This window comes from Silurus meridionalis, chromosome 29, assembly GCF_014805685.1.
Source record: "Silurus meridionalis isolate SWU-2019-XX chromosome 29, ASM1480568v1, whole genome shotgun sequence".
Taxonomy (NCBI): domain Eukaryota; kingdom Metazoa; phylum Chordata; class Actinopteri; order Siluriformes; family Siluridae; genus Silurus; species Silurus meridionalis.
The window spans coordinates 967,288-991,672 of record NC_060912.1 but is presented as its reverse complement, the minus strand read 5'-3'; the positions used below and the strand labels follow the sequence as shown (position 1 = coordinate 991,672).

Genomic DNA, 24,385 nt, shown 5'->3' with positions numbered 1-24,385 from the left:
ACACACACACACACACACACACACACACACACACACACACACGCCTACCTTCTCACCTGCAACACACCAAAATACACACTAACACACACTAAATACACCAACACACACACACGCCTACCTTCTCACCTGCAACACACCAAAATACACACTAACACACACACGCCTAAATACACCAACACACACGCCCCAAATACACCAACACACGCCTCAAATACACCAACACACACGCCCCAAATACACCAACACACACGCCCCAAATACACCAACACACACACACACTAAATACACCAACACACGCCAAATACACCAACACACACGCCTAAATACACTAACACACACACGCCTAAATACACCAACACACACTAAATACACTAACACACACGCCCCAAATACATCAACACACACGCTTTAAATATAATTAACACACACGCTTTAAATATAATTAACACACACGCTTTAAATATAATTAACACACACGCTTTAAATATAATTAACACACACGCTTTAAATATAATTAACACACACGCCTAAATACATCAACACACACGCCTAATACACCAACACACATTTAAATACACCAACACACGCCTAAATACACTAACACACACTAAATACACTAACACACACGCCTCAAATACACCAACACACGCCTAAATACACTAACACACACACACACACACACTAAATACACCAACACACACACACACACGCCTAATACACCAACACACACGCCTAAATACATCAACACACACTAAATACACCAACACACGCCTAAATACACTAACACACACGCCTAATACACCAACACACGCCTAAATACATCAACACACACGCTTTAAATATAATTAACACACACGCCCCAAATACACACACACACACACACACACTAAATACACTAACACACACACACACGCCTAATACACCAACACACACGCTTTAAATATAATTAACACACACGCTTTAAATATAATTAACACACACGCTTTAAATATAATTAACACACACGCCCACAAATACATCAACACACACGCTCAAATACACCAACACACACTAAATACACCAACACACACACACACACGCCCCAAATACACACACGCTAAATACACCAACACACACACACACGCCTAATACACCAACACACACTAAATACACCAACACACACCAAAATACACACACACGCCCCAAATACACCAACACACGCCTCAAATACACCAACACACACGCCTAAATACACTAACACACACACGCCTAAATACACAACACACACGCCTAAATACACTAACACACACGCCTCAAATACACCAACACACGCCTAAATACATCAACACACACGCCTAATACACCAACACACGCCTAAATACATCAACACACACGCCCTAAATACACCAACACACGCCAAATACACCAACACACACACGCCCCAAATACACCAACACACACGCCAAATACACCAACACACACGCTTCAAATACACCAACACACACGCTAAATACACCAACACACACGCCTCAAATACACCAACACACACGCCCCAAATACACCAACACACACACGCCCCAAATACACCAACACACACGCCTAAATACACAACACACACGCCTAAATACACCAACACACACACACGCCCCAAATACACCAACACACACGCCCCAAATACACCAACACACACGCCTCAAATACACCAACACACACGCCCCAAATACATCAACACACGCCCACAAATACATCAACACACACGCCCCAAATACACCAACACACACGCCCCAAATACACCAACACACACGCCCACAAATACACCAACACACACGCCCCAAATAAACCAACACACTACCACTAATTATTTACTGTTTAAAAGTACAGATATTTATTGTAAAAAACTGAATGAGTAAAAGTAAAAAATTAATATTGAAGAGTAACGAAGTATTTTTACTTCACTACTTTCCACCTCTGCACCCACACACACCCACATACACACCCACACAAACACCCACAAACACACATGGAAACACCCACAGCCCTACTTTATTAGTCTCCCAGAGACTGTAACAGACGGAGTTCTAACATTGAGACGTACAGAAAACTGGAAGGCAGAAACTCCTGTAAACGTCCCGAAAGCTCACTAGGAATGAGACACGGAGAGACACGGAGAGAAAATGGAGCGAGAGAGTAAAGAGGGAAAACAAACAGAGAGAAAGCGAGAGGTTTCTGCTGAACTCCTCCGAGTGTGTCAGCTGCAGTCTGGGCTGAGATCCAGTTCTCACCAGCCAGAATAATAAACATGCTGCCATTCGCTGTGTGTGTGTATGTGTGTGTGTGTGTGTGTGTGTGTGTGTTAAGCATGATACACCCCCAGCACTACCACCACACCTCCAGAAAAAACCAAGGCACAAACAAATGATGAGTTGTGCATTATCGCAGATCAGCAGAGTGACCAACTCTTTCTCACACATCCGTTTTCCCACTGAAGAAATAAAATGTGTGAATGGAATTGAACCAAAATCTAAAACAGATGATCCCAGGCCTTGGCGTCTCAGGGTATGTGTTCAAGACATTCATAGAGAATGTGGAGAAGAATGTCTCTATTTCTGAACTAGTGACGGCTCACGCTTCATTATTATTATTATTATTATTATTATTGTTATTATGAGTAGAAGTAGTATCAATGTAGTTACTTTGTTTGGTCTTGAAGCGAGTCAAAGTGAGACGTGTTGGAAAATGGTAACTCAGTGGATTCTGGATGAGAAGATCGCAAGTTCAAATCCCCTTAACATTTACACTAACAGCATTTGGCCGACACCTTTAACCACAGTGACTTGTTCATACAATTAAGAAGTTGTGGGTTTTGCTCGGGGCCCCAGCAGTGGCATCTTAGTAGTGTTGGGATCTAAACTCAGAATCTTCTGATCGGAAATCCAACATCTTATCCACTGAGCTACTACCTCCTCATGAAATCAGAGCAACTTACAGTTAAACGGCTTACAGTTATGAGCAGCGTGGGGGTGCTGGGATTTGAACCCATACCCTTCCAATCAGAAATCCAGCATCTTATTCGCTGAACTACCACCATAACCCTCTCTCTCACGATAATTGTTTGCCAAAAATGCTATAAATGTAAATATAAAAGAAATTCCACTTTGGATTTCCTCATTGTTTATTTTAATGCTCCCAGATGTGTGCACACATTGCCTTTTATGGAGTTTGGGGGCGTGGCTAAATGCAGCTGTATCAGGAACCTGTTTTGATCGAAATATGAGTATTAACCAAATCGCGCGCACACACACACACACACACACACACACACACACACACACACACACACACATCACAATTATTCACTTTAAAGCTTAAATATATGAGAGTGGTATTAGGATTAGTCGGTGCTCAAGATGTCCTTGTCAGGATAAAAAAAAAGGAAAAAAAAAGAAAAAAAAAGGTAGGAATCCAGCAGTTTCAGGACGTGCATTTCACTCCTCGATTGTCAGTGGTGTCCTGCCTGAACCAATCCACCTAAAACCATCAATATTATAGAGAAGTGCAGTAGAACAGAGCTGCATCAAAAACAGGAATCTCATACAGTGAGAATGAATGTCATCACTAAAGCAAAAAACAGAATGAACACAATTCAAAACGTTTCCTTTCACTGGAGCCACAGCTGCACCGCCCTCATACATCATCTCCAGCAGAAGCATCGATATTCACCTCATCACATCACCCCGGGTGCATTTTTCCCCGTGCATTATACCTTTTCCTGACAAATGGTTTTTGTGTACATTTAACAGCAAAAGTATAAATGTATAAATAAAAAGTATTTAATTTCTCCTCTGTAAATCAGAGTGGAATGAAAAAAAAACCAGCTATTAAATCCACTTGAATAGACTTGAGTTTGTGCAGTTTTGCTACAGATGCGGGTTGTGAGTTCTGACTACTGCGTCATTGCACGCATGCTATAGTCCTCGGTGTCAGCGAGTTAAAATCTGATCGTTGAAGCAGCATGTAGTGTAAACAACAGGACACCTGCAGCGTTCACACGACAGTCTCAAGGCGAATAGATACCCTCTGAACCCGGCAACACGTAACCTGATTGCTGAAATCTGATTGGATAAAAACACTAAAATAAAATTACACTTAAGAGAAAGGCTATAAAATGAGAAAAGATTATTGTGAATAATTTAATAAATATTCATGAACTAAACTATATTAAAGCTTAAATCGCTGATGCTGAAAGTGTTCAGGCCGGAATATAAACCTGGTTTGTCTAAATTTAACCATTCAGATGCACACTGCTCTGGTGGAAGAAGGCAGTGGACTGTTTTTTTGGACAACAGTCCATGCAAGAGTACAGACTATAGATGAATTCCCTACAGAAACCTAATGTGTAAATGCCCCTGCCCTTAAAGACAGGGTGCAAATACTTTAGCTGTCATCTCGTGCCATAACAACTCCGCAAAGGCCCTAAAAATGTTCATTAGATCTGTCAGCTCTGACACTGAAACAATGCAGAACTCTAACCAAACAGCTGAGAATAATATCCTGAGGGAGAAGAGCTTCGTTTGCACTTCCCAAAGAAAAGATGAATACAAACACCTGCAAGGAAGAATAGTTAGCATACAGCGCTAATTAAAAAGTCAGGGATGTGCGCTGGATACGGCACAATCGCCCGCACCAGGAAGCCCTCTGGGTTTCAGGAAGTCTGCAGCTGGATAAATACCTGAACACCAAACGATACTGCATTCCAAAGCACTATCGTTTAGTGTTCAGGTATTTATCCAGCTGTCCAACCAGTCTCAGTGGATTTAAAGACCAAAAACTACACGCTGTACACCATAGGGGGAAGTAGGACTTGAACTAGGAGACCCAAAACTGTTCCACAAAGAGCACAAATCCAGCTCCATGAAGATGTGAACGCTGACTTCACCCAAGATCACCACCTTCTCGCCTACATTAGAACCTGACTTTATTAACAAGCTGAATGAATCTCCACGAAATCTAGTGGAACATCATCCCAGAAGAGTGGAGCTCATTATCACAGCAAATTATGTCATTTAGTAGACGCTCAAACTGATCAGTTGAGGGTTGAGAGCTTTGCTCAAGGACCCTGCAGCGGCAACTTGGTGGTGTTGGTATATGAACTCATTTCCTTCTGATCTAATGCCTTAACCACTGAGCTACCACCTCCTACCTGTGGTGTTAAATGCAGAATTGGATGAAAAACACACCTTCTTGTGGGCGTGTCCACAAACTTTTGGCCCTATACCGAAAGAAATCTTTTCGTCGTTTAAACCCAAAACCGAGAGGAACTTGGAGGTCGTTCAAGAAAACGGTATTTATAGATTTTGTGAGATGTTTTCTCTTTATTTCAAACCCGAACTGAAGTCAGATTGAATTGATTTGGCGTCCGAGTCCAAGTTTTTCCATCTTGAAGAAATAAACAAACCGATATAGCAATAGAAATGTGGGTTAAAAAGAAAGCTAAAGCCTGGAAAGAAGACTGAAATGATTTCGAATGCAGTCTATACGACAGTGTATATGAAGAATTTTGCGATTTTTTTCAACATAAAAATATTAGAACCAGCAAACAACTTGAACTCAAACTTCCACAGCGGTTACGGCAGACACCCGGCTCGTCTGGATGAGCGTCTGGCATTAACGACCTTGTTAGAGGTGAGACTTTGGAAGATGATGTGTTGCGATCAGGACATAAAAACTAAAGCGCCGCTGCATCGCTCAGAACAGAGATAGAACCAAGAAGCCGACTAAAGAAAAAGTCTATTTCTTTTCCCCTTTTAAGGACATTGATAGTGACCTTGCAGCTTGGCTATGACCTTGACAGAAATCCTATAAAACGAATAAAAACAATGAAAACTGGGTCTCAGTGTGTAATAATTCCACCTGTCCTCCGTTTCTTTTCATGGAGAAGAGGATTGATGGCTGAAAGTGGTTAATAAGAGAGCGTGTGTGTGTGTGTGTGTGCGCGTGTGTGTGCGCGCTAGCATGTAGCCTACACTTCCTGCGAGTGGGATCCTGCGTATTCCCTGAGTCAGAATGAACGCTAAAGCGAGAGGGGAAAATCCCCCCCAGGCCCCTGCGAGAGAAAAGAATCTTTTCAGGTCTTTGTGTCTCAGGCTGAAGGACCTGCATGGCAGCTCGCGCCAAGCTTTTGTCCCTCCTCATTTAGTCGACAAGGAAAGCGAGAAAGTACAACACGTGCGGTGCGAGAGGTTCGTCAGGACGCCCGATTTGGCACGTGATCTCCGAGTTCGTTCTCTCGCGTGTCCTCCTGTTAACTGAACGCGACCCTGATGTAGATCTGCCGACCTCTGCCCTTCGGGTACGCGCTAAACCGATTGTAACAAGTCCCTGTTGGCTCGGGGAGCGTTGCCTAGCAACCGTTCCCGGAGGGGGGGGATGTGCTATGCTAGGATTTCCATGGAAACGACATCGGATTGCAACACGGCAGGACGTGACACGACGGATGTGCTGCCGTCGGACGATTGACACCAACCAGAGGAGGATCAAGAAAAACACTCATACACTGTTATCATTCATATACACAATCTACACACAAAAGGTTGTCTACACCCAATCATAACATTAATCCCCATTTGCTCTTATAATAAGCTCCACTCTTCTGAGAAGGTGTTCCACTAGATTTTGTGGAGATTTGTGGAGAAGATCTTCTACTCCACAACCCATGTAAAGTATATCTTCACGGAGCTGGCTTTGCGCATTGTGTCACAGGTTTGGGTCTTCAACTTCGGGTGAACCAGATGATAGAACTAGAACTAGATGATTCCTTCATATGTACTTTCTGAGTAGTTTAAAGAAGAACCACAAACTGGCTGAGAAAGGCGGGTGTCCCAATACTTTTGCACGCACCGTGTAGTTCTTATTGATCATATAGATACTTATGGCTCTCGTGTAGAAGTGTAAAAGGATTACTGAAGGCTTGAGTTGGATGTGCAGCAGCCGGCGTGTTTAGGACGTTCCTTTTTATTTTCTTCGACGCTGCAGATTAAAAACGCATCGCACGTTTTTTTCTGCTGCGTCATTGAAACCGCTCGAGCTTTACAATCCTGTAATGCTGTGTGGGACGTTTCCGACGTCTCAGCAACTACGCATGGTAACATGTCTATATGATCACACACACACACACACACACACACACACACACACACACACACACACACACAAAGCTAACAAGAACCCCCGATCCTTTAGAAATCCCTCCAGAAAAATAAAAAACACGAGAAAATTAATTCCTCTCATTTCCAGCCCACGTACATCTTTAAAAGATCTTTCACTGTCTGCCCGAACGCTTCCCTTCATCTTCTGTTCCTTTCATCAAGATGATTAGACCCTGACCAAAAGCCTGAATAAGGTGCAGACTGTGTGTGAAGAAGGAGAGAGAGAGAGAGCGAGAGAGTAAGAGAGAGAAAAACACCAGGCAGAAAGTATCCGCTGCACCTCAAGAGACCTGCGAAACAAGAAATAAATCCTCTCTAGTCATCCAACTTGGTCTCCCGCTCGACGTCCTTGAGACAGGAGAATGAAACGAGAATTAAAAGGTGGTGAGTATTAGAGTTGGAGCTCAAAGACATCCAAGGAGACTCTCCAGCGCTATTGTAGGTCTCTTCAGATGCTAAATATATACGGCTACACGTCTATGAAGCTGCTCGAGGATCAAAACAACACTTGTGTTTATTAACCTCTGTGTCTGTGCATATATATATATATATATATATATATATATATATATATATATATATATATATATGTGTGTGTGTGTGTGTGTGTGTGTGTGTGTGTGTGTGTTTAATCCAAGGCAGGATGTTAATACAGTCATGCAGAAGAACTTGATTCGAAGTCTCTTATCGTATAAGGTTGATGAAGTTGCTGTGAAGGCCAAGGAATCGAGGTGGAGTAATCTATAGAAAACGAACGAATCACGAGACGACTCGTTCTTCTGATTCACACTAAAGACTCGTTCAAAATAAACGAATCGTTCATAAACGACTCGTCACTAAAAGTTACATATTCACTCCTTCATACACAACACACACCTAATTGCCTAAGCAGGACTAGATAAGGAGTGGAGCTCAGATATTACCCCAATGCCCCATCAGGGGGCGTATACATTCACCTGGGTGATTGCACACCTTCACGCCATCATCAGATCTAATAAAACATGTCCTCTGCTTTCTGTCATTCATTATCTAAATCATTCCCTCACTTCACATACACACAGTTTTTTTCTTTTTTTAAAGGGAAGGTTTAGCCAAGCAAAGTAAATCTAGCAACACGAGGTAATAACAACCGTATCGATTTAGCAATGCTGGGAATTGATTGGAACGTCGCTCATAAATCGAGATGGATGACCGTGAACGGTGAGTGACACTGCATGTGTGTGTGTGTGTGTGTGTGTGTGACTTGTCCTGTAAAGCATTCGCTTCTGAGAGCATCAGACCATCTGTCACCTTAATGAGATCTTCACACGAAAATAATATCCTGCTCCGAAAACGATCTAGGAGACGAGGCTGGTATATACGGACGGAATGAATCGCGGTGCGACACGAATAGCTAAAAAGAAAAGAAAAAAAAAAAAGAAAACCATGCTCAGCACCTTTTCACCTACATTATGTGCGATATTGATCCCCCACCCCTCCCTCCCTTCCTGCTGGCAAGGGAAGGAAAAAAAAAAGTAAATGCATGTAATAATGTAATGCATAATAACATTTTCAAATGTCTGGACGTAAGACATTCCCTGTAGCCTACTCGTCATGTCGCAACAGGAATATCATAGATCAGGAATGGACCGATCCGTTTATTTCCTTCATGCTGATGAACTACAATCAATTTTAAATTCATAAATGAATCCCTAACGAGAGACATAGAGGTGACGTCGGTGAAGAATAAGACTTCAGGAGGACAAAAATCTCCCGAGAATCCAGACTCGAGAGAACCCATCCTGATCCATGTCTACAGGGCATGTCTATCCATCCGCAATAGTTACATCATCGCTGAGGTTATCACCTGGTCACTGATGGAGAATCGAGTGCAGAACGGTTTGCATTCATTTCAGTATAAATTCATCTTCATGGTTCCATGGAAACATCTATAGTGCTTGTTCAGCGATCTACGTGTAGCCCATTATTGCCTTCGGAAAAGATCAGGCAGGTCAAAAGGACTCCTCAAAAACAATTCCTCAAAGTGATTCACTACCTTCAGCTTCACGAACAATTCACAGCAAAATTGTGTCTATAAATATAAAAAACAAAGATTTTACAGTCTACCATTTAATTATATTCCATATAAATCACTAATTATTGTTTATGCTCACTGCAGGCTGTGGAAAAGAAAAAGAAAAGGTTATTACAGTTAAAGTGTCTACAAGCGCTTATCTTTTCACCATAAACGATTATCAAAAACCACACTCGGGTTGAACTCTGTAAATATTTTCTCTGAGAAGAATCTAGCGTCTGTTCCAGCGTGATGAAGCTCCTGCGCACAAAGCCAGCGCCATCAACATATGGGTTGGAGTGGAAAATCTCCTGCTATATAACCAATACAAATTGGTTTATTCTATTTTATAAATGCGATATTCCTACACTAAAGAACCCAAAGCAGCTCAGAGAAGCTCTTCCAAATATAATCCCCATTATCATCATTTCAAGCCAAAGAACATACAGAAGAACCGTGTGCTAATGAGCTGCTACTATAGAGCAAAAACCGTGTAAATAAATGTAACTGAATATGTTCTAACGTTACACGATGGTCCATTTGATTTGTTGTGTCACAAAAATGGCGTTCTAGCACAAGCCACTACGAGTCCCACGTCCTTTCCCATTTGCTAAACCATCAATATGCCAGCAACCGGAGTGTATACACACCGAGAGTGTAATTCCATGTCTGACCCAGTGCAGATCTCAGCAACACTCCTCTAATACCCTGAACCTGACACTCGCGTTGGTCATTTTCTCTCTCAAGAGTTCTCCCATTTCCACACACTCACAACCTGATAATAAAAAGCTGCAACAGCTGCGCCGTTACGCTCCGCCGCAATTATACACACGCTCCAATTAGCTTCTAAAAAAGAGGGGGGTGGGGGGAAAACGGCTGTAAAATGTGCGATGGCATCAAAGCAGAGTGAAGACGGGAGGAGAGAGAGTCTCGTAAAAGGTCAGGGTTCGAGGGGGGACGGCACACGGCAGGAAGTGCACACAAAAGGGCACATAAAGTATTTAACAGGCGCTATAAAACAGATAGGGGTGAGAGGTGCGAGAGAGAGAGAGAGAGAGAGAGAGAGAGAGAGAGATGGAGAGGTCTCATTAGATGCTCATTTCAAATATACACTATAAATCCAAAAGTATTGGAACATGCGCCAGTGAACGTGGAAGCACGCAATTCTACAGGACATCTTTAGATCAGGAGATTTTCTCTTCACGTGAACCACAAAATGGAACCTGTTCCAGCATGACAATGCTCCTGTGCACAAATCCAGCTCCATAAAAATCAACTTTCCAAGTCTAGAAGTAACTTCTTTATCTTATGTGATGCACAATACCGCTATTTGCACAACCATGGACTTTTAAGAGCCACCAACAGCTGGAAACAAATTCTTTGTGTGCGTCAACAACCTGATTCTGATTGGTTGGAAGATCTTCTCTAGAGCTCTAAACCCTATTGAACATCTTTGAGATTAATGGGGATGAACCTGCATCAGTTCCTGACATAACCAGCAGGCTGAGGCACAAATCTGCATAACCAAAATGTCCCTGAATGCATTTTAATCACTGACCATTTTATTGTAGTATAAAAGCAATAAAACACTCGTCACCTCGCACTACTACAATGTTTATCCGCATGCTCTGGCGTGTTTTACTGCTCGCTTCTCGAGCACGACGCCGATATAGATATTTATAGGTCTGTGGTTTCCTCTCGCCATTTCAATCAAAGTAGGCCATGTGTCACGTCTTTGCTTCTCGTTTCTACGTCGCTCTCGCAGCGAAACACACACACGCCTCACTCAGAAGCACCAAGCCGCATGACGTCAACCTTTCAATTTTTTTATAAAAGAAAATTTTATATATAAAAAAAGCTGAATCTGGGAGCGAATGAAAAAGAGCAGGGCATTCCTGAAGAGTAGGAGACATTATCTCTGAGGCCGAAACATGGGAGAGGAGCTTCAAGAGAGCTTCAAATATCACAAGAGAAAGAGATGGAGGAAGAGAGGCGGAGGCCAATTCGTATCCTGCTGAGACCTATTGATTTGCCAGCACTGTTGTTTGAAAAACACATTTAAGGCTTATTCTGTGGAAAAGACAGAAAAAGAAGATAAAGAATATGAGAAAGTGAGACTCAGCCAATAAAAACCTAAAATATGTGCACTACAGGACAAAGAGATGAATTCAAACACTCTTACAGACCTCCAACTACACACACTCACCAGTTTACCTCCACCTATCCAATCTGCCAATCACATTTCAGAGACACAACTCATCAAACCATGTAGGAACGAGGTGGTATAAAAAGTTTCGAGACTAACGGTGCTGTTCTGTTAGAGCCAGTTAGAACAAAGAGCAAATGTGAAATTCTGCGTGAACTGGAGATCAGGAAGACCTTCGACAAGCTGAGAATGTCAAAACCGTTCGACAAATTGTACATGATGATCGAGCCACACGCTCTCACTTCGCATTTTCCCGAAGATAAAGATGCAGCTCCATTGTGCAGATCCGTCTCGAATCGCAGAAGTTCCTCGATGCCCTTCGAAAAGAAGACTTCTCAGAACTGAAAAGATCCTGAGATTCTCACACACAACAGGTTCTACAGTTCACACATCAAATATCCTGATTTGACCCAGCAGAGACCCTGATCTGAACTAACAAATAGGTTATGGTATCACCAAGAACCACTCTTTACAACTGTGATGAGCAGAAAAGCATCTCAGAACCTACAGCCTGGAAGTGGAGGCAGCAGAACATCTTAATACCAGTTGAGTACATATTAAATGCCACAGTCCATCTGAGGAGCAAAAAAATTCTTATCACAGCTATGCCATGACATTACAGACTCAAGACATCATTCAAACGGACAGAAAAATCTAACAAGAACCTGAAGTTTGGAATGATGTCATCAAAAATTGTGGATCCGTACTGGCTGAAGGTGTATAACTTGAATATATTATCCTTCAGGACATTTATCTTTTTATATAGAATCTTTTCAACCAAATCTGAATCCCATCGGGCGACGGATGAGCTGCTAAAGAATCTCTAGTGATGATGTCATGCATGCAGCCGTGGACCAGAAGCTGAGAGGAACATCTTGTGATGTCCAGATTAATTAATTAATTAATTAGAAATCCCCTTAATTGAAAGAGTGTCAACTGATTCACATGAATTACACCTATAAAAAAAACCCACAGGCTTGTCGGCTGATAGGCCATCAAAACACACACACACACACACACACACACACACACACACACACACACACACGGCTGGCTCAGTCAAGCAGACAAAGAGTAAATGTGTGCAAGTGTGCAGCTTTATCGGGGTATTGACAGCACAGATAGGATATAAATGGAGCTGACAGACCAGAGGCAGCTATAATTACACAAACATGTCAAAGGCGTGAACATAAACAGTCACTCCGGTGTGAACTTTTCATTTCTTTTTCCTGTTCGAACTGATAAAGCATGCCAGGAAAAAGAGGAATCGTTCACGTTGAACGCAACAATTAATACATCTCGAGCTCTGAAATCTGACGTCTCACACCTGCCTCCAGGATCATGCTACACATTTATTTTTTAAAAGCTTCATTTTCATCCCAATAAATGAATTTATGAAGCAATTTATCCTCCTATTTATTATTGACTTGTGCACAAATATTTACAGGAACGTCCCAGAACTTGATCAAACTCCTGAAGCAGTGTGATAACTGGCTGGGAAAATCCAACATTCTGCTCCGGACGCTCTGCAAATCACCGCAACAATTTCCGAAGCTTTTTGAAAACAGGTTTCAATGGGTTCAGTGATCTAAACAAAAATTGTCCAGAAGCTCAGTACACCCTTCCTGCTTTCACAGCAGCCGTGTTCCTCTGATTATCAGTTCTTGCTTTGTTAATATGAAGAATTTTGATGGTCGGGAGGCATCGTGCGGATAAGAAAGCAGAGTTTAGATTAATTAGTCCCATGAGATGGGAAAAAAAACTGCAGCCGGAAATCTGCAGGCCTCCGCTAAGATGTTTTAGAAGGCCAAGAAGAATGGAGTGAGTATGGCTTTCAAAAAATAAGAAAGATAAGCTTTGTAATAAGCAGGAAACCTTGTAGATATCTCCTGCTTGCACTTCTGTGGGTGAAATGAGACCTGAGTGAAAGAGTGAAAGTGAAAAACGCTTCCCATCAGGTGGTAGATGGAGAAAGGATGATGGTATGAGCTTGTTTTCTTGACATGAGAACATTATAAAGCTTTACAGTCCATCTATACTCTGTATATAGTCAGAAGGATTGATGAAAAATAAAATGATGCACTAATCGTGTCTTATGCACACATACAGCCTGTAGGGGCAGCGTTAAGAACTGGGGGTTGCTTCTATTGGTCAAGTTAAAGGTTGAGCAACGTTATGTGGCCAAATGATATTTCACGTTTATCTCTTTGTTTCAGACAGACTTCTAATGCATGAACCTTTCACACACACACACACACACACACACACACACACACGCCTCTTCAGTCCAAATAAAACCAGGCATTCTTTTCCTATTTTCCAGATGCAGCTCTACCTCTGCCATGTTAATCTGTATTCTATGTGGCTCTCAGGACACGCCTCGGCCTCCGTAGTGCTATTGCTCTGTAATGAAATTTTTCAATGCTGAAATCTGATGATCTGCAGAACGAAACAGGCGCCTGAGTCAGCTGTTTTTAACATGTGAGTTCATGCAGCTGAGAGGAAAACAAATCTGAGGTGAAGCTCAACAATGAAACCGATATCATCTTTTGCAAATATAGTCATTAAGGAGATGAGAAGACAGCACTCAGGGTGGGTGTGTGTGTGTGTGTGTGTGTGTGTGTGTGTGTGTGTGTATGAGAGAGGAAGCATGCATCTCCGTCTATGTGCACATCCAGTGTGTGCATTTGTGTGTGCGTGTGCGTGTGTGTGTGTGCGCGTGTGTGTGAATGAGAGAGAAAGCATGCATCTTGATCCATGTGCATATCCAGTGTGTGTGCGTGTTTGTGCGTGTGTGTATGCGTGTGTGTATGAGAGAGGAAGCATGCATCTCCGTCCATGTGCATATCCAGTGTGTGTGCGTGTTTGTGTGTGTGTGTGTGTTTGTGTGTGTGTGTGTTTGTGCAAGCATGTACGGGTGCGCTCAGGCATGAGAGAGAGAAAGAGCGAGAGCATACGAAGGTGGATGCTTTAATCAAAAGCGAGAGAGGAAGCTGGTGGAAAGTACAGTGAGTAAAACACAGATAAATCTGAGGCGTGAACCATGAGATCCTGTAATGCTGCATCTATTTCCTCTCTGACCTCGTTCAGCATCAGCGAGAATTTAAAGATTACATTCTACCGGGCAGGATTTCATCATTCTGTATAATGACTAATAATCCGGTTTCAAAAGTAATGTTTTGTTTGACTTCATTAAGACTAAAGGTTTATGTGGATGCTTTCATTCATAGGTCAGAAATAAAACAAGGAAGGATGGATGGATGGATGGATCAATGGTTAAATAAGTGTATAGACAGCTCAATGAATAGGTGGATGAATCAATGTAAAGATAGCTTGATGAATATATGGACAACTGGATGTACAGATAGATGCCTTAATAGATAAATACACAAATTAATGGATGTATAGATGAATGAATGAATAACTTGATGGATGGATGAATGGATGGATGGATGGATGGATGGATAGATAGATGGATAGATAAACAGGGTTGGCTTAATCAGTGGATGGATGGCTAGCTTTATGGTTTGATCTGATGGATGAATAGATGGATAGATGAACATAAAGATAGCTTGATAAAAATATATGGATAACTGGATGAATAGATAGATGGCTTAATCAATATATGGATGGATGAGTGGATGTATAGATCGATAAATGATAGCTTGATTGATGGCTAGATAGCCATGATGAATAGATAGATGGATAAATGAATGTATGGATGGCTGACTTTATGAATAGATGGATGAATAAATCGCTTGATGGATGGATGGATGGATGGATGGATGGATGGATGGATGGATGGATGGATGGATGGCTTGATGAATAAAATGATGCATGGATGGATGAATGGATGGATGGATGGATGGATGGATGAATATATGGCTTAATAAATAGAATGATGCATGGATGGATGGATGGATGTATAATGGCTTGATGAATGAATGAATAGATAGATGAATATATGGCTTGATAAATAGAATGTTTGATGGATGGATGGATGGATGGATGGATGGATGGATGGATGGATAGATGGACCCATCATGCTGAACCTTGCTCGTACCCCCTTTTTTATTGAGCTACTGGTTATGACTGCTTCAGTCTCACGTTCTAAACCAAACCAGAGCTCAATGTTAACACTCCAGACAGTGCTGCTGGATTCTGATCAGCACTCGAATGCTTAAAAAAAAGTCTGGTTTAAATTCTTAAATCATATAAATGAAACTTCCCTGACTGCCCTGATCGCTTCAGCTCTCTATAAAGTTCCTGTAGTTCAGTAGATCTGCGTGACCCAGTCTCGTCCTCAGGCTCGTTCCAGACGGTTCGCATTTCTGCTCCCTACACACCTGAATCAGGTATTTTGTGCTCATGATCGATTGGTTCAGGTGCACCGGGAGGGGGAGGAAGCAGAATCATGGACCATCTGTTAGGACCCCGAGGACTGCTGACAAGGATTGCTAACACAAGGGCTACAGAGCATCCTGTTTCCCGCAAGATAAATAATTAATACCGAAAATATTCTCCGAAATCTGTAGCTTGGCGTCCTGAATGGTGCAGGAAGCAGTAAGGAACATGCCATTTCGATCAAAACAAATCAGTCAAGATGCTGAAAGGAATAAAATGTAATGCGAATAAGGAGCTCACTGGACTTCCTGAGAGAAGAAGCCACCGAAACTAAAGCCACCGAAACTAAAGCCACCTCATTCCAGTAACCACTGAGGCCTCTACCTACCAGCATCTCAGAATGTTTGATTGCACTTGTGCAGATAGGATACATGGACAGAAGTTTGTGGACACATGATGGCCGTGTGTGCTTTTTCAAACATCCCATTTTACATGTAGGCCATATTTGCTCTTGAAATAACCTCCACTTCTCTTCTGGGAAGATGCTCTTCTAGATTGTGGAAATTGGTAGAGAGTCGGACGTTAGTGAGAAGAATAGCACATGTAGTGTCCCAATACTTTTGGACCTGCAGGTCAGGTGATGGGGTTTCGCAGAGACGTTTCTTCCTCTTTTCTGTTTTTGTTTTGGTAAAAAAAATGCTAAAGAAATTTCTTCTACTTTCAATTTGTTTCCCTCTATCACTCTATCATTCTCACTTTCTCTCTCTCTCCCCCCTGTTCCCTCCACTTCGCCATGATGTTGTGTAAATGTAAAGTGTGGCTGTTGTTCAGACTTTACAGCGTCTGTGAATGTTAGCACACAAAACCGTAGTTCCACACACACACACACACACACACACACACACACACACACACACGTATATGTTTGCTGCAGTGTGTGTGTGTGTTTGTGTGTGTGTGTGCAGTAGTTACAAAAATCTTTAGAGTAATATATAATAGTGGCTGATATATATTATGCCTAGCCTAATGTGTGTGTGTGTGTGTGTGTGTGTGTGTGTGTTTTTACGTGAATATGATATGATTCGACAACAGTGACAAATCGAATCGCGGAGTTTGTCCATGAGACAGTCCAGGCCTCGAATGAGATCTCGCCAACGTGCTTCCCAGAGTTTTTCGAACGCATTATGACACGTCTTGACACGTTGCCCTCCAAAACGTGCAGACGCAGCAGGGATGTGTTTATTAAAAATTTCAGGCCAGCGAGCCATCTGGAGCTTTGCCTGGAGCTTTAGTGTGATGTTTCAGGATTGTCAGGATCATAAGTGAGCGTTGTTCTAACCCTGAAGATAAGCGAGATCTTTATCGGTTACATTTCAGTCATACTGTGTGGAAAGCAGAACAAACTGAGGGAGGACAGAGGAGATCCGGTGCAGGGCGGAGAGAAAGGGGGAGACTTCTGTGGGTGTGTGAGGGAGGAGGACAGGAGCAGAGGAGATGAATGGATCTGAAAGAGCCAAAGGAAGGAAATAGAGAAAACTAGAGTATGTGAGAGTGAGAGAGAGAGAGTGAGAGAGAGAGAGAGAGAGAGAGAGAGAGAGAGAGAGAGAGAGAGAGAGAGAGAGAGTAGCTGAGTGGATGTGCATGATACACTGAATAAAACTCTGAATGTGAAAGAAAGTGAGATAATGAAGGACAAAGTGAGACAATGAGAGACAGAGTGAGACAATTAGGGATAGAATGAGATAATAAGTGACAGAGTAAATGACAGATTGAGAAAATGAGAGACAGGGTGAAGGACAGAGTGAGATTAGGAGGACAGAATGAGCAAAACTGAACAAAAGTCTGAATGTAAAAAAAAGTGAGATAATGAAGGACAGGTTGAGAAAATGAGAGACAGCGTGAGATAAGAAGGGATAGAATGAGATAATGAGAGACAGAGTAAAGAACATAGTGAGAAGCTGAGGGACAAAATGAGAAAATGATGGATAGAGTGCATAACTGTGAGATAATGAGGTACAGAAAGAGATAATGGGGGACAGTGTAAAGGACAGAGTGAGACAATGAGGGACAAAATGATGTGAGAAACAGAATAATAAATTAGGGACCGAGGGAGATAATAAGGGACAGAGTGAAGGACAGATTGGTAATGTTAGGAACACAGTGAGATAATGAGGGACCGAGGGAGTCACAGATTGTGTGAGAGTGAGATGATCTTGAGAGTGCGTGAGTGAGGAAGAGCATGAAAAAGTGAGACGGGGTGAATGTGTGAGAGACAAAATGTGCACGAGAGAAAAAGAGAGGGAGACAGGAAGGGAGAAAACACAATGTCCTTTTAGGACCACGTGTTGTTTCTCTTTATCACATTTATCCAAACTGCAGCAAAGTCGTGATGAAGTGACACTCCAGCTCCAGTCCACGCCGAGCAGATGATCTGATATAATCTCACGCTCAAGACATTAACCTTCAGAGGCCTGAAAGTGTAAAAAACGAGAGGAACCCCACTGAAATGTTGACCCCCAACCCTCAGCACCAGATTTCTCTCAAAAAGTTTCCACACTCAGGGAGAGAAGGGGTTAAACTCCAGCGCAATGTCACACTCAGCACGCCTGGATCAAAGCCAAGTGCATAACAAGGAGCATTCCAGGGTTCTCACACACACACACACACACACACACACACACACACACACACACACCTCGCATCTCACGCCTCTGCACCATCTCACAGACAGCGGTGTTTCACTCTGCCACACAGATTATCACATTCCCATTGCAATTAGTGCGGACGCTCGCAGACACGTGATGTCTTTAATCTCACAGCAGAAGAAGACGTGAGAGTCGAGTTACACGTCCGAATAATCACAATATCATAAATATCACAAATTCCAAATATTCAATTCAAATGCTTTTTTTTTCATATGAGTGCTGACTGATAACGCTTACAATTTATATCTATTCTTTTTTATCATGATCTTTGTTAAATATTGAGAGCTTCACCACCATCTTCCACCAATCATCCATCAATCCATCCATCCATCCATCCATTCATCCATCCATCTGTGTGTCTGTCAGTCGGTCTATCTTTTCATTCATTCATCCATCCATCCACCCATCCATCCACCCATCCATCCATCCATCCATTCATCCATCCGTGTGTCTGTCAGTCGGTCTATCTTTTCATTCATTCATCAATCCATCCACCCATCCATCTGTGTGTCTGTTAGTCGGTCTATCTTTTCATCCATCCATCCATCCATCCGTGTGTCTGTCAGTCAATCTTTACATTCATTCATCCATCCATCCATCTATCCATCCACCCATCCATCTGTGTGTCTGTCAGTCGGTCTATCTTTTCATCCATCCATCCATCCACCCATCCATCCATCCATCTATCTATCTATCTCTGCCTGTCTTTCTGACTGCCTGTCTAAATATCCGTCTCTCGACCTTTTCGTCATCTTCTTGTCTGTTTTTTTTTTCTATCTATTTCTGTCTATCTATCATACTCGAAGTTTTGAGTCTCCTATAAGGAATAATGCAATACCACATCAGAACACATCATATACGTCTGTGTGTCTCCAACTTTATAGTAAGAGTTTGGAGAAGAACCACACGGTAAAGTTGGGCGTCCACATACTTTTGACCTAAACGTGTATGTGACCTATATATAACCTTGAAACCAGTGAAGCAGCTGCGAGGTCGTACTGTACGTGAATAAATGGAGGTTGCTCTCGTATAAGTGTAGAGGAACCAGTGGAATATGGAACGTGAGACTGTGTGACTGTGTGTGTGTGTGTGTGTGTGTGTGTGTGTGCGTGTGTCTCCTGAGTGAGGTTTGCGGTGTTGTCTCTGGGTGTAAATTCTGCTTCTCCACACCGCAGTTGGATATGAATATGAAAAGACAAGCGTCAGAACGATTACACGCGTATCTTGCGCGAAAGCGGCCGCTTCGATGCGCTCTGACACTCCGTGTGAACGAGACGGGTGCTCGACATGCTGCTCGTCTCGGAATCCTCGTGAGCGCTCAGGAGAAGCTTCACGTTAAATCTGAGCACAATATGGGGTTCTGTGAAGGAGCACATTCTTCTCCAACCCCTGTTACTTTGAGGCCTGGCGCAGACCCTGAACGCTGTCCAAGCATGGCAAATCAACTGTACAGCCCAAACCTGAGGCCCAGAATAACGCGCCTCACACACACACACACACACACACACACACACACACACACACACACACACACAGGACATGTATAAGACAGATTGTAGCATGCTATTTCTCGCAACTACACGTCTGTGCAGAGTCTCAGAGAGAATCATCATTGAGTTTAATCACCTTTGGACTAAAGTCAACATACTTGAGTAGGAATATATAGAGGAACTGAAATTCTTCAGCTTTTCTTTCTATCTACCTTTCTCTCTCTCTATCGGTTCGTCTATCTACTTATCTCTGTCTATCTCTCTTTCACTGTTTGTCACCATCTGTCTAAATATGTATATATCTCTGTATATCTATCCATCCAGCTATATTTTTATGCTTGTCATTCTTACTGTCTGTGTAAAGAACTGCCTCTCTATCCGTCTATCCATCTGTCTGTCTGTCTGTCCGTCTGTCTATGTAGTTCCCGCAGCTCATTGACTCTGAGATCCAGGTACAGAAACCAACGTCGGCCGTGTGAGGTGTAGCCAGTAATCAGTTATGTTTGGGTTCATGGTGGTGCTTCAGATAAATAAATAAATAGATCGATAGATCGATAGAAAGACGGACAGAGGATCACTATCTACCAGAAATAATCCACACAAGCCGGAGAGCAGGATCTGCAACCGAAACCGAGCCGCTTCACGTTTAAAAACGTGACCTTGTTGACTTGTTGTTTTCTCCACACAAATGTTTATTGCTCTATTTTCAACTACTTATTTGAGTTCTCGAAACCTCTTTGTCAGCAGACGACCCCTGAACAAGAGAGTATTGATTCGCCCGCCCTCACAAACATCTGACAGACTGAACCGGACCGTGCACAGACCCCCGGGGGAATTTCTCGTCTGATGGACGATATGACTTGCAGATGATGTTCATTTGTCCTGCATATTTATGGGCCAATGGAGAGAAGAAGCTTCCAGATCACAGTACGCAGTTAGTATAGTACAAGCTCGAGATACAATACATCAGCAGGACCAAACAGATCACCACGCAAGCGTCCACTATCTGAACGCCCACTACGGAGTAAAACCAGCAGCATTAAACAATCCAGAGCACCGTGGTCCTACCTGCAGTTTGGAGGAGGGTCGAGAGTGATCTCCGCGAGCTCCTTCTGAATCCTGCAGGAGAGAAAACAAAGGGGTTCAGATTAAATATCTAACTGACATATTATTATTATTCTCAATCTCGTACACATGGTTTGGAATATTTATCACATGATGAGTTTAATATATCTGGCCACGCCCCCTTTTTTAACCAGCGATCGTAATCTTCTAAGCTTCCAAAGCCTTAAAAAACGACCTTAACAACAAAGTCACCATCTGACCAATCAGATTTGAGAATTCAATTGAGCCATTGTAATAATAAATTGCTGTTGCATTGTGTTGTGTTGCTTTGCATTGTCTTGCATTGTGTTGTGTTATGTCATGTTGTGTAGCGTTGTGTTGCATTCTGTTGCATTACATTGTGTTGCGTTGTATTGTGTCGTGTTGTGTTGTGTTGCGTTGCATTGTCTTGCATTGTGTTGTCAAGTTGTGTAGCGTTGTGTTGCGCTGCATTCTGTTCCATTGTATTGTGTTGCATTGTGTTGCGTTGCATTATGTTGTGTTATTTTGTATATGCTTGTAGTGTATCTTTAATTTAGCAATCTTGCAGGTTTGTTTTGGGGCAGCAGGCGGCACGTAAACACGAACGAGCTCCAGAGCAGTGAGAACACGGGACCAGCAAAATCTTCCACTTACATAATCAAGCAGTAAACTACCGCAGCGCAAACGCACACACACACACACACACACGCGCGCACACACACGCACACTCACACTTCCTCTCTGCTGAGTATGAAACAATGAGGGTCATTATTTCCAAACAGCCCTCGACAGCAACTATACAATAATCTCCTGTAGTTTTATTGAACGTCGAGTGTAGACGGACATTCGAGTTCTGATTATTGATTTTGAATATCTCGCAATAAAACGGGGGTTCGATCGTCCAGACGCCGTTAGGAAGCCACAGAGGAAACACTCCCGGCTTGGCAGCAGGACACAGTGCCGTATTTAACACCTCGGGATCGAGCGGCGTTCTGCGAGCTGCACTGCTGCTGTAATGCGATAGCAGGTTTTCCTGAGACGGCACATTTCTGGGTTCCAGGAGCTGGACAGGGGGGAAAAGCCAGGGGCCACTGATGAAGAGATTTTATTACACTGGCTTTTGCACTCACATTTCTAACACACAGTGCAGCTTCCAGGACCTGCTTTAAACAATCTCGCCAAAAAAAAACATAATAACAAAAGGAAGACGTCAAGCAGGGTCTATTTTTATATCACGGCGATGTTGAGTTCTTGAATCTGTTCGGTGGGTTTTGGGGGGTGTGTGCGGTGGATTTCCTTCAAAAGCAGCTTGAAAGAGGACATGGTTCTATGGATAATTGCTGATCGGAATGTTTTCAGGAATTGGTGATGTCATGAGGAGTTCCGTACGGAGACTTTTTTTGAATCCTTTTTAATTTTACTTTATTGAACAAATATAGATTTTTTTCAAGAAAAGGAAAAGAAAGAGGGATTCTAGCTGCTGTAACTGTTAATGCGACTATAAACATCCATTTATTAATAAATTCAAAACTGTAATCACTGACAGATTGCTGTTTTCATTTATTTTACACATTTTGGCGTACTTCTGTACTCCCTCCCTCCCTCCCTCTCTCTCTTGTTTTTCTCTCTCTGTTCTCTCACTCTTTCGCTCTGATCTCTCCCTCTCTCGCAAAAGAGTCAAAGCCACTAAAAGATTTCGGTTTTCAGCTTCAGTGAAGATGTGGGCAAGAGGCAGAAAGAGTCTTCACTCCCTCTTTCTCCACATTATCCCTCTCTCGCCTCTCTTTCACATTCTTGCTCTCCCTCTCCTCTCATTTTCTCTTCTCACATTCTTCCACTTCCTCTTCTCTCTACTCCCCCTTCCTCTCATTCTGTCCCTTACACTTTCTCCCTCATTCTTTCTCCTCTGCTTCTCATCTCTCGCTCCTCTCATCCTCCCTCCTTTTCCTCCCATTCTTCCTCCCTCTTTCACATTCTCCTCTCTCTCTCTCCTCTCCTTTTACATTCTCCTCTCATTCTTTCACATTCTTCTCTATCTCCTCTCATTCCCTCTCCTTTCTTTCACATTCTTGTTGAATAAATGTCACATGGTGGTACAGTGGTTTTAGAAGCTCGGTGTTCCTCAGTGGATACTTGTGAAGTGTTTAAAGAGTGTAAAGGAGAACATCTGATGTCTCACCTCTTGGCACTGGTGGAGAGTTTAGCGGGAGTCTTGCTGGAGAACTTGGCCTCCTTTTTCTTTGGTGGAGCCTGTTCCCTTTCTCTCTCTCTCTCCTCCGGCTGCACCGACGAGGCCACGTCTCTCTGTTCCACGTCAGAACTGCCTCCGCTCGTGTTGGGACTGTCGTCTGGCCTCGGCTGGACCTCACTGGACATTCTGAACAACAAACAAACAAATAAATAAAGGTTATTCAAACATGCCGTGGCATGAAGACCAAACCCTTTTGGGGGTTCACACACTCACACTCAGTGTTTACATTAGATACGATGTTTGTCAAAAGTATTGGGACACCCGACTTTTCCAACCGCATGTGGTTCTTCATCAAACACAAACTTGGAGGCACACAATTGTGCAGAAGATCCATGAAGATTTGCAAAATCTAGTAGAAAATCTTCCCAGAAGATCAAAGGTTTATTATAACAGCAACACTGGGGACTCAATTTGGAACGAGAAGTTCAAAGAACCAGAGAATCTTATGCTCGGGTGTCCACAAACTTTTGCAAATACATTGTAAGGGAAATGTCTATGCAGCAAAGAAGCTGCTGCAAGATCCGAATAGCAGATAAGGGAGTTTTAAAAATAGCTGCTCGGCAGACTTATGAAATCCAGTTGTCAGAAATGCAGCACTTCCCCAAACAGTCCCGTATGACGATCAGTCGGCGTGTCATCGAACTGTCCTCGACGTGTCATCGTCGTCCGAATACGGCTCTAAAAATAACGTCGTCTGCACGTGTTATTAAATCAGCCGCTCTTAAACACATCAGGTCTTTAAAGGGCACAAGCTTGGATATTGCTCCAGAATCAGATGGCACGAGAGCTTCTCGAGAAGGTCTGATTATTTCGAATCTCCAAATTCAAGTGCGGTTTTCGCTCTTGAAAGGAGGAAAAGTTCTTCAAGCCAGTGGAATAATCGTGAGAGAAGTCCAATAAATGTAATCAAGATTGATGGAACTTGAACCATTACAATGCTCCTGTGCACAATGGCAGCTCCATGATGCTTTATGTAGGTTGGAGTGGAAGATCTTGAGTGGCCTGCTAGAGTGGAGGTTATTGTGACAGCAAATATTGCGTATAAAAAGTTTTTCTTTTGATAACA

At 42.7% G+C, this 24,385-nt stretch overlaps 1 protein-coding gene across 2 annotated transcripts in view; it reads right to left on the bottom strand.

The window, feature by feature from the left end:
* Positions 1–24,385, bottom strand: part of LOC124381941 (ubiquitin-conjugating enzyme E2 E1) — a 32,493-nt gene that overhangs the window by 6,675 nt on the left and 1,433 nt on the right. The window contains exons 2-3 of one of the 2 annotated variants that reach the window (XM_046843912.1): positions 23,248–23,445; positions 21,051–21,101 (exon numbers count right to left, since the gene is read on the bottom strand). In XM_046843912.1, the coding sequence (XP_046699868.1) occupies positions 21,051–21,101; positions 23,248–23,444 (248 nt within the window). In that variant the 5' untranslated portion in view covers position 23,445. Of the gene's footprint in view, positions 1–9,887; positions 10,020–21,050; positions 21,102–23,247; positions 23,446–24,385 lie in introns of those variants that run through there. The other variant, XM_046843913.1, reaches the window with a different exon arrangement.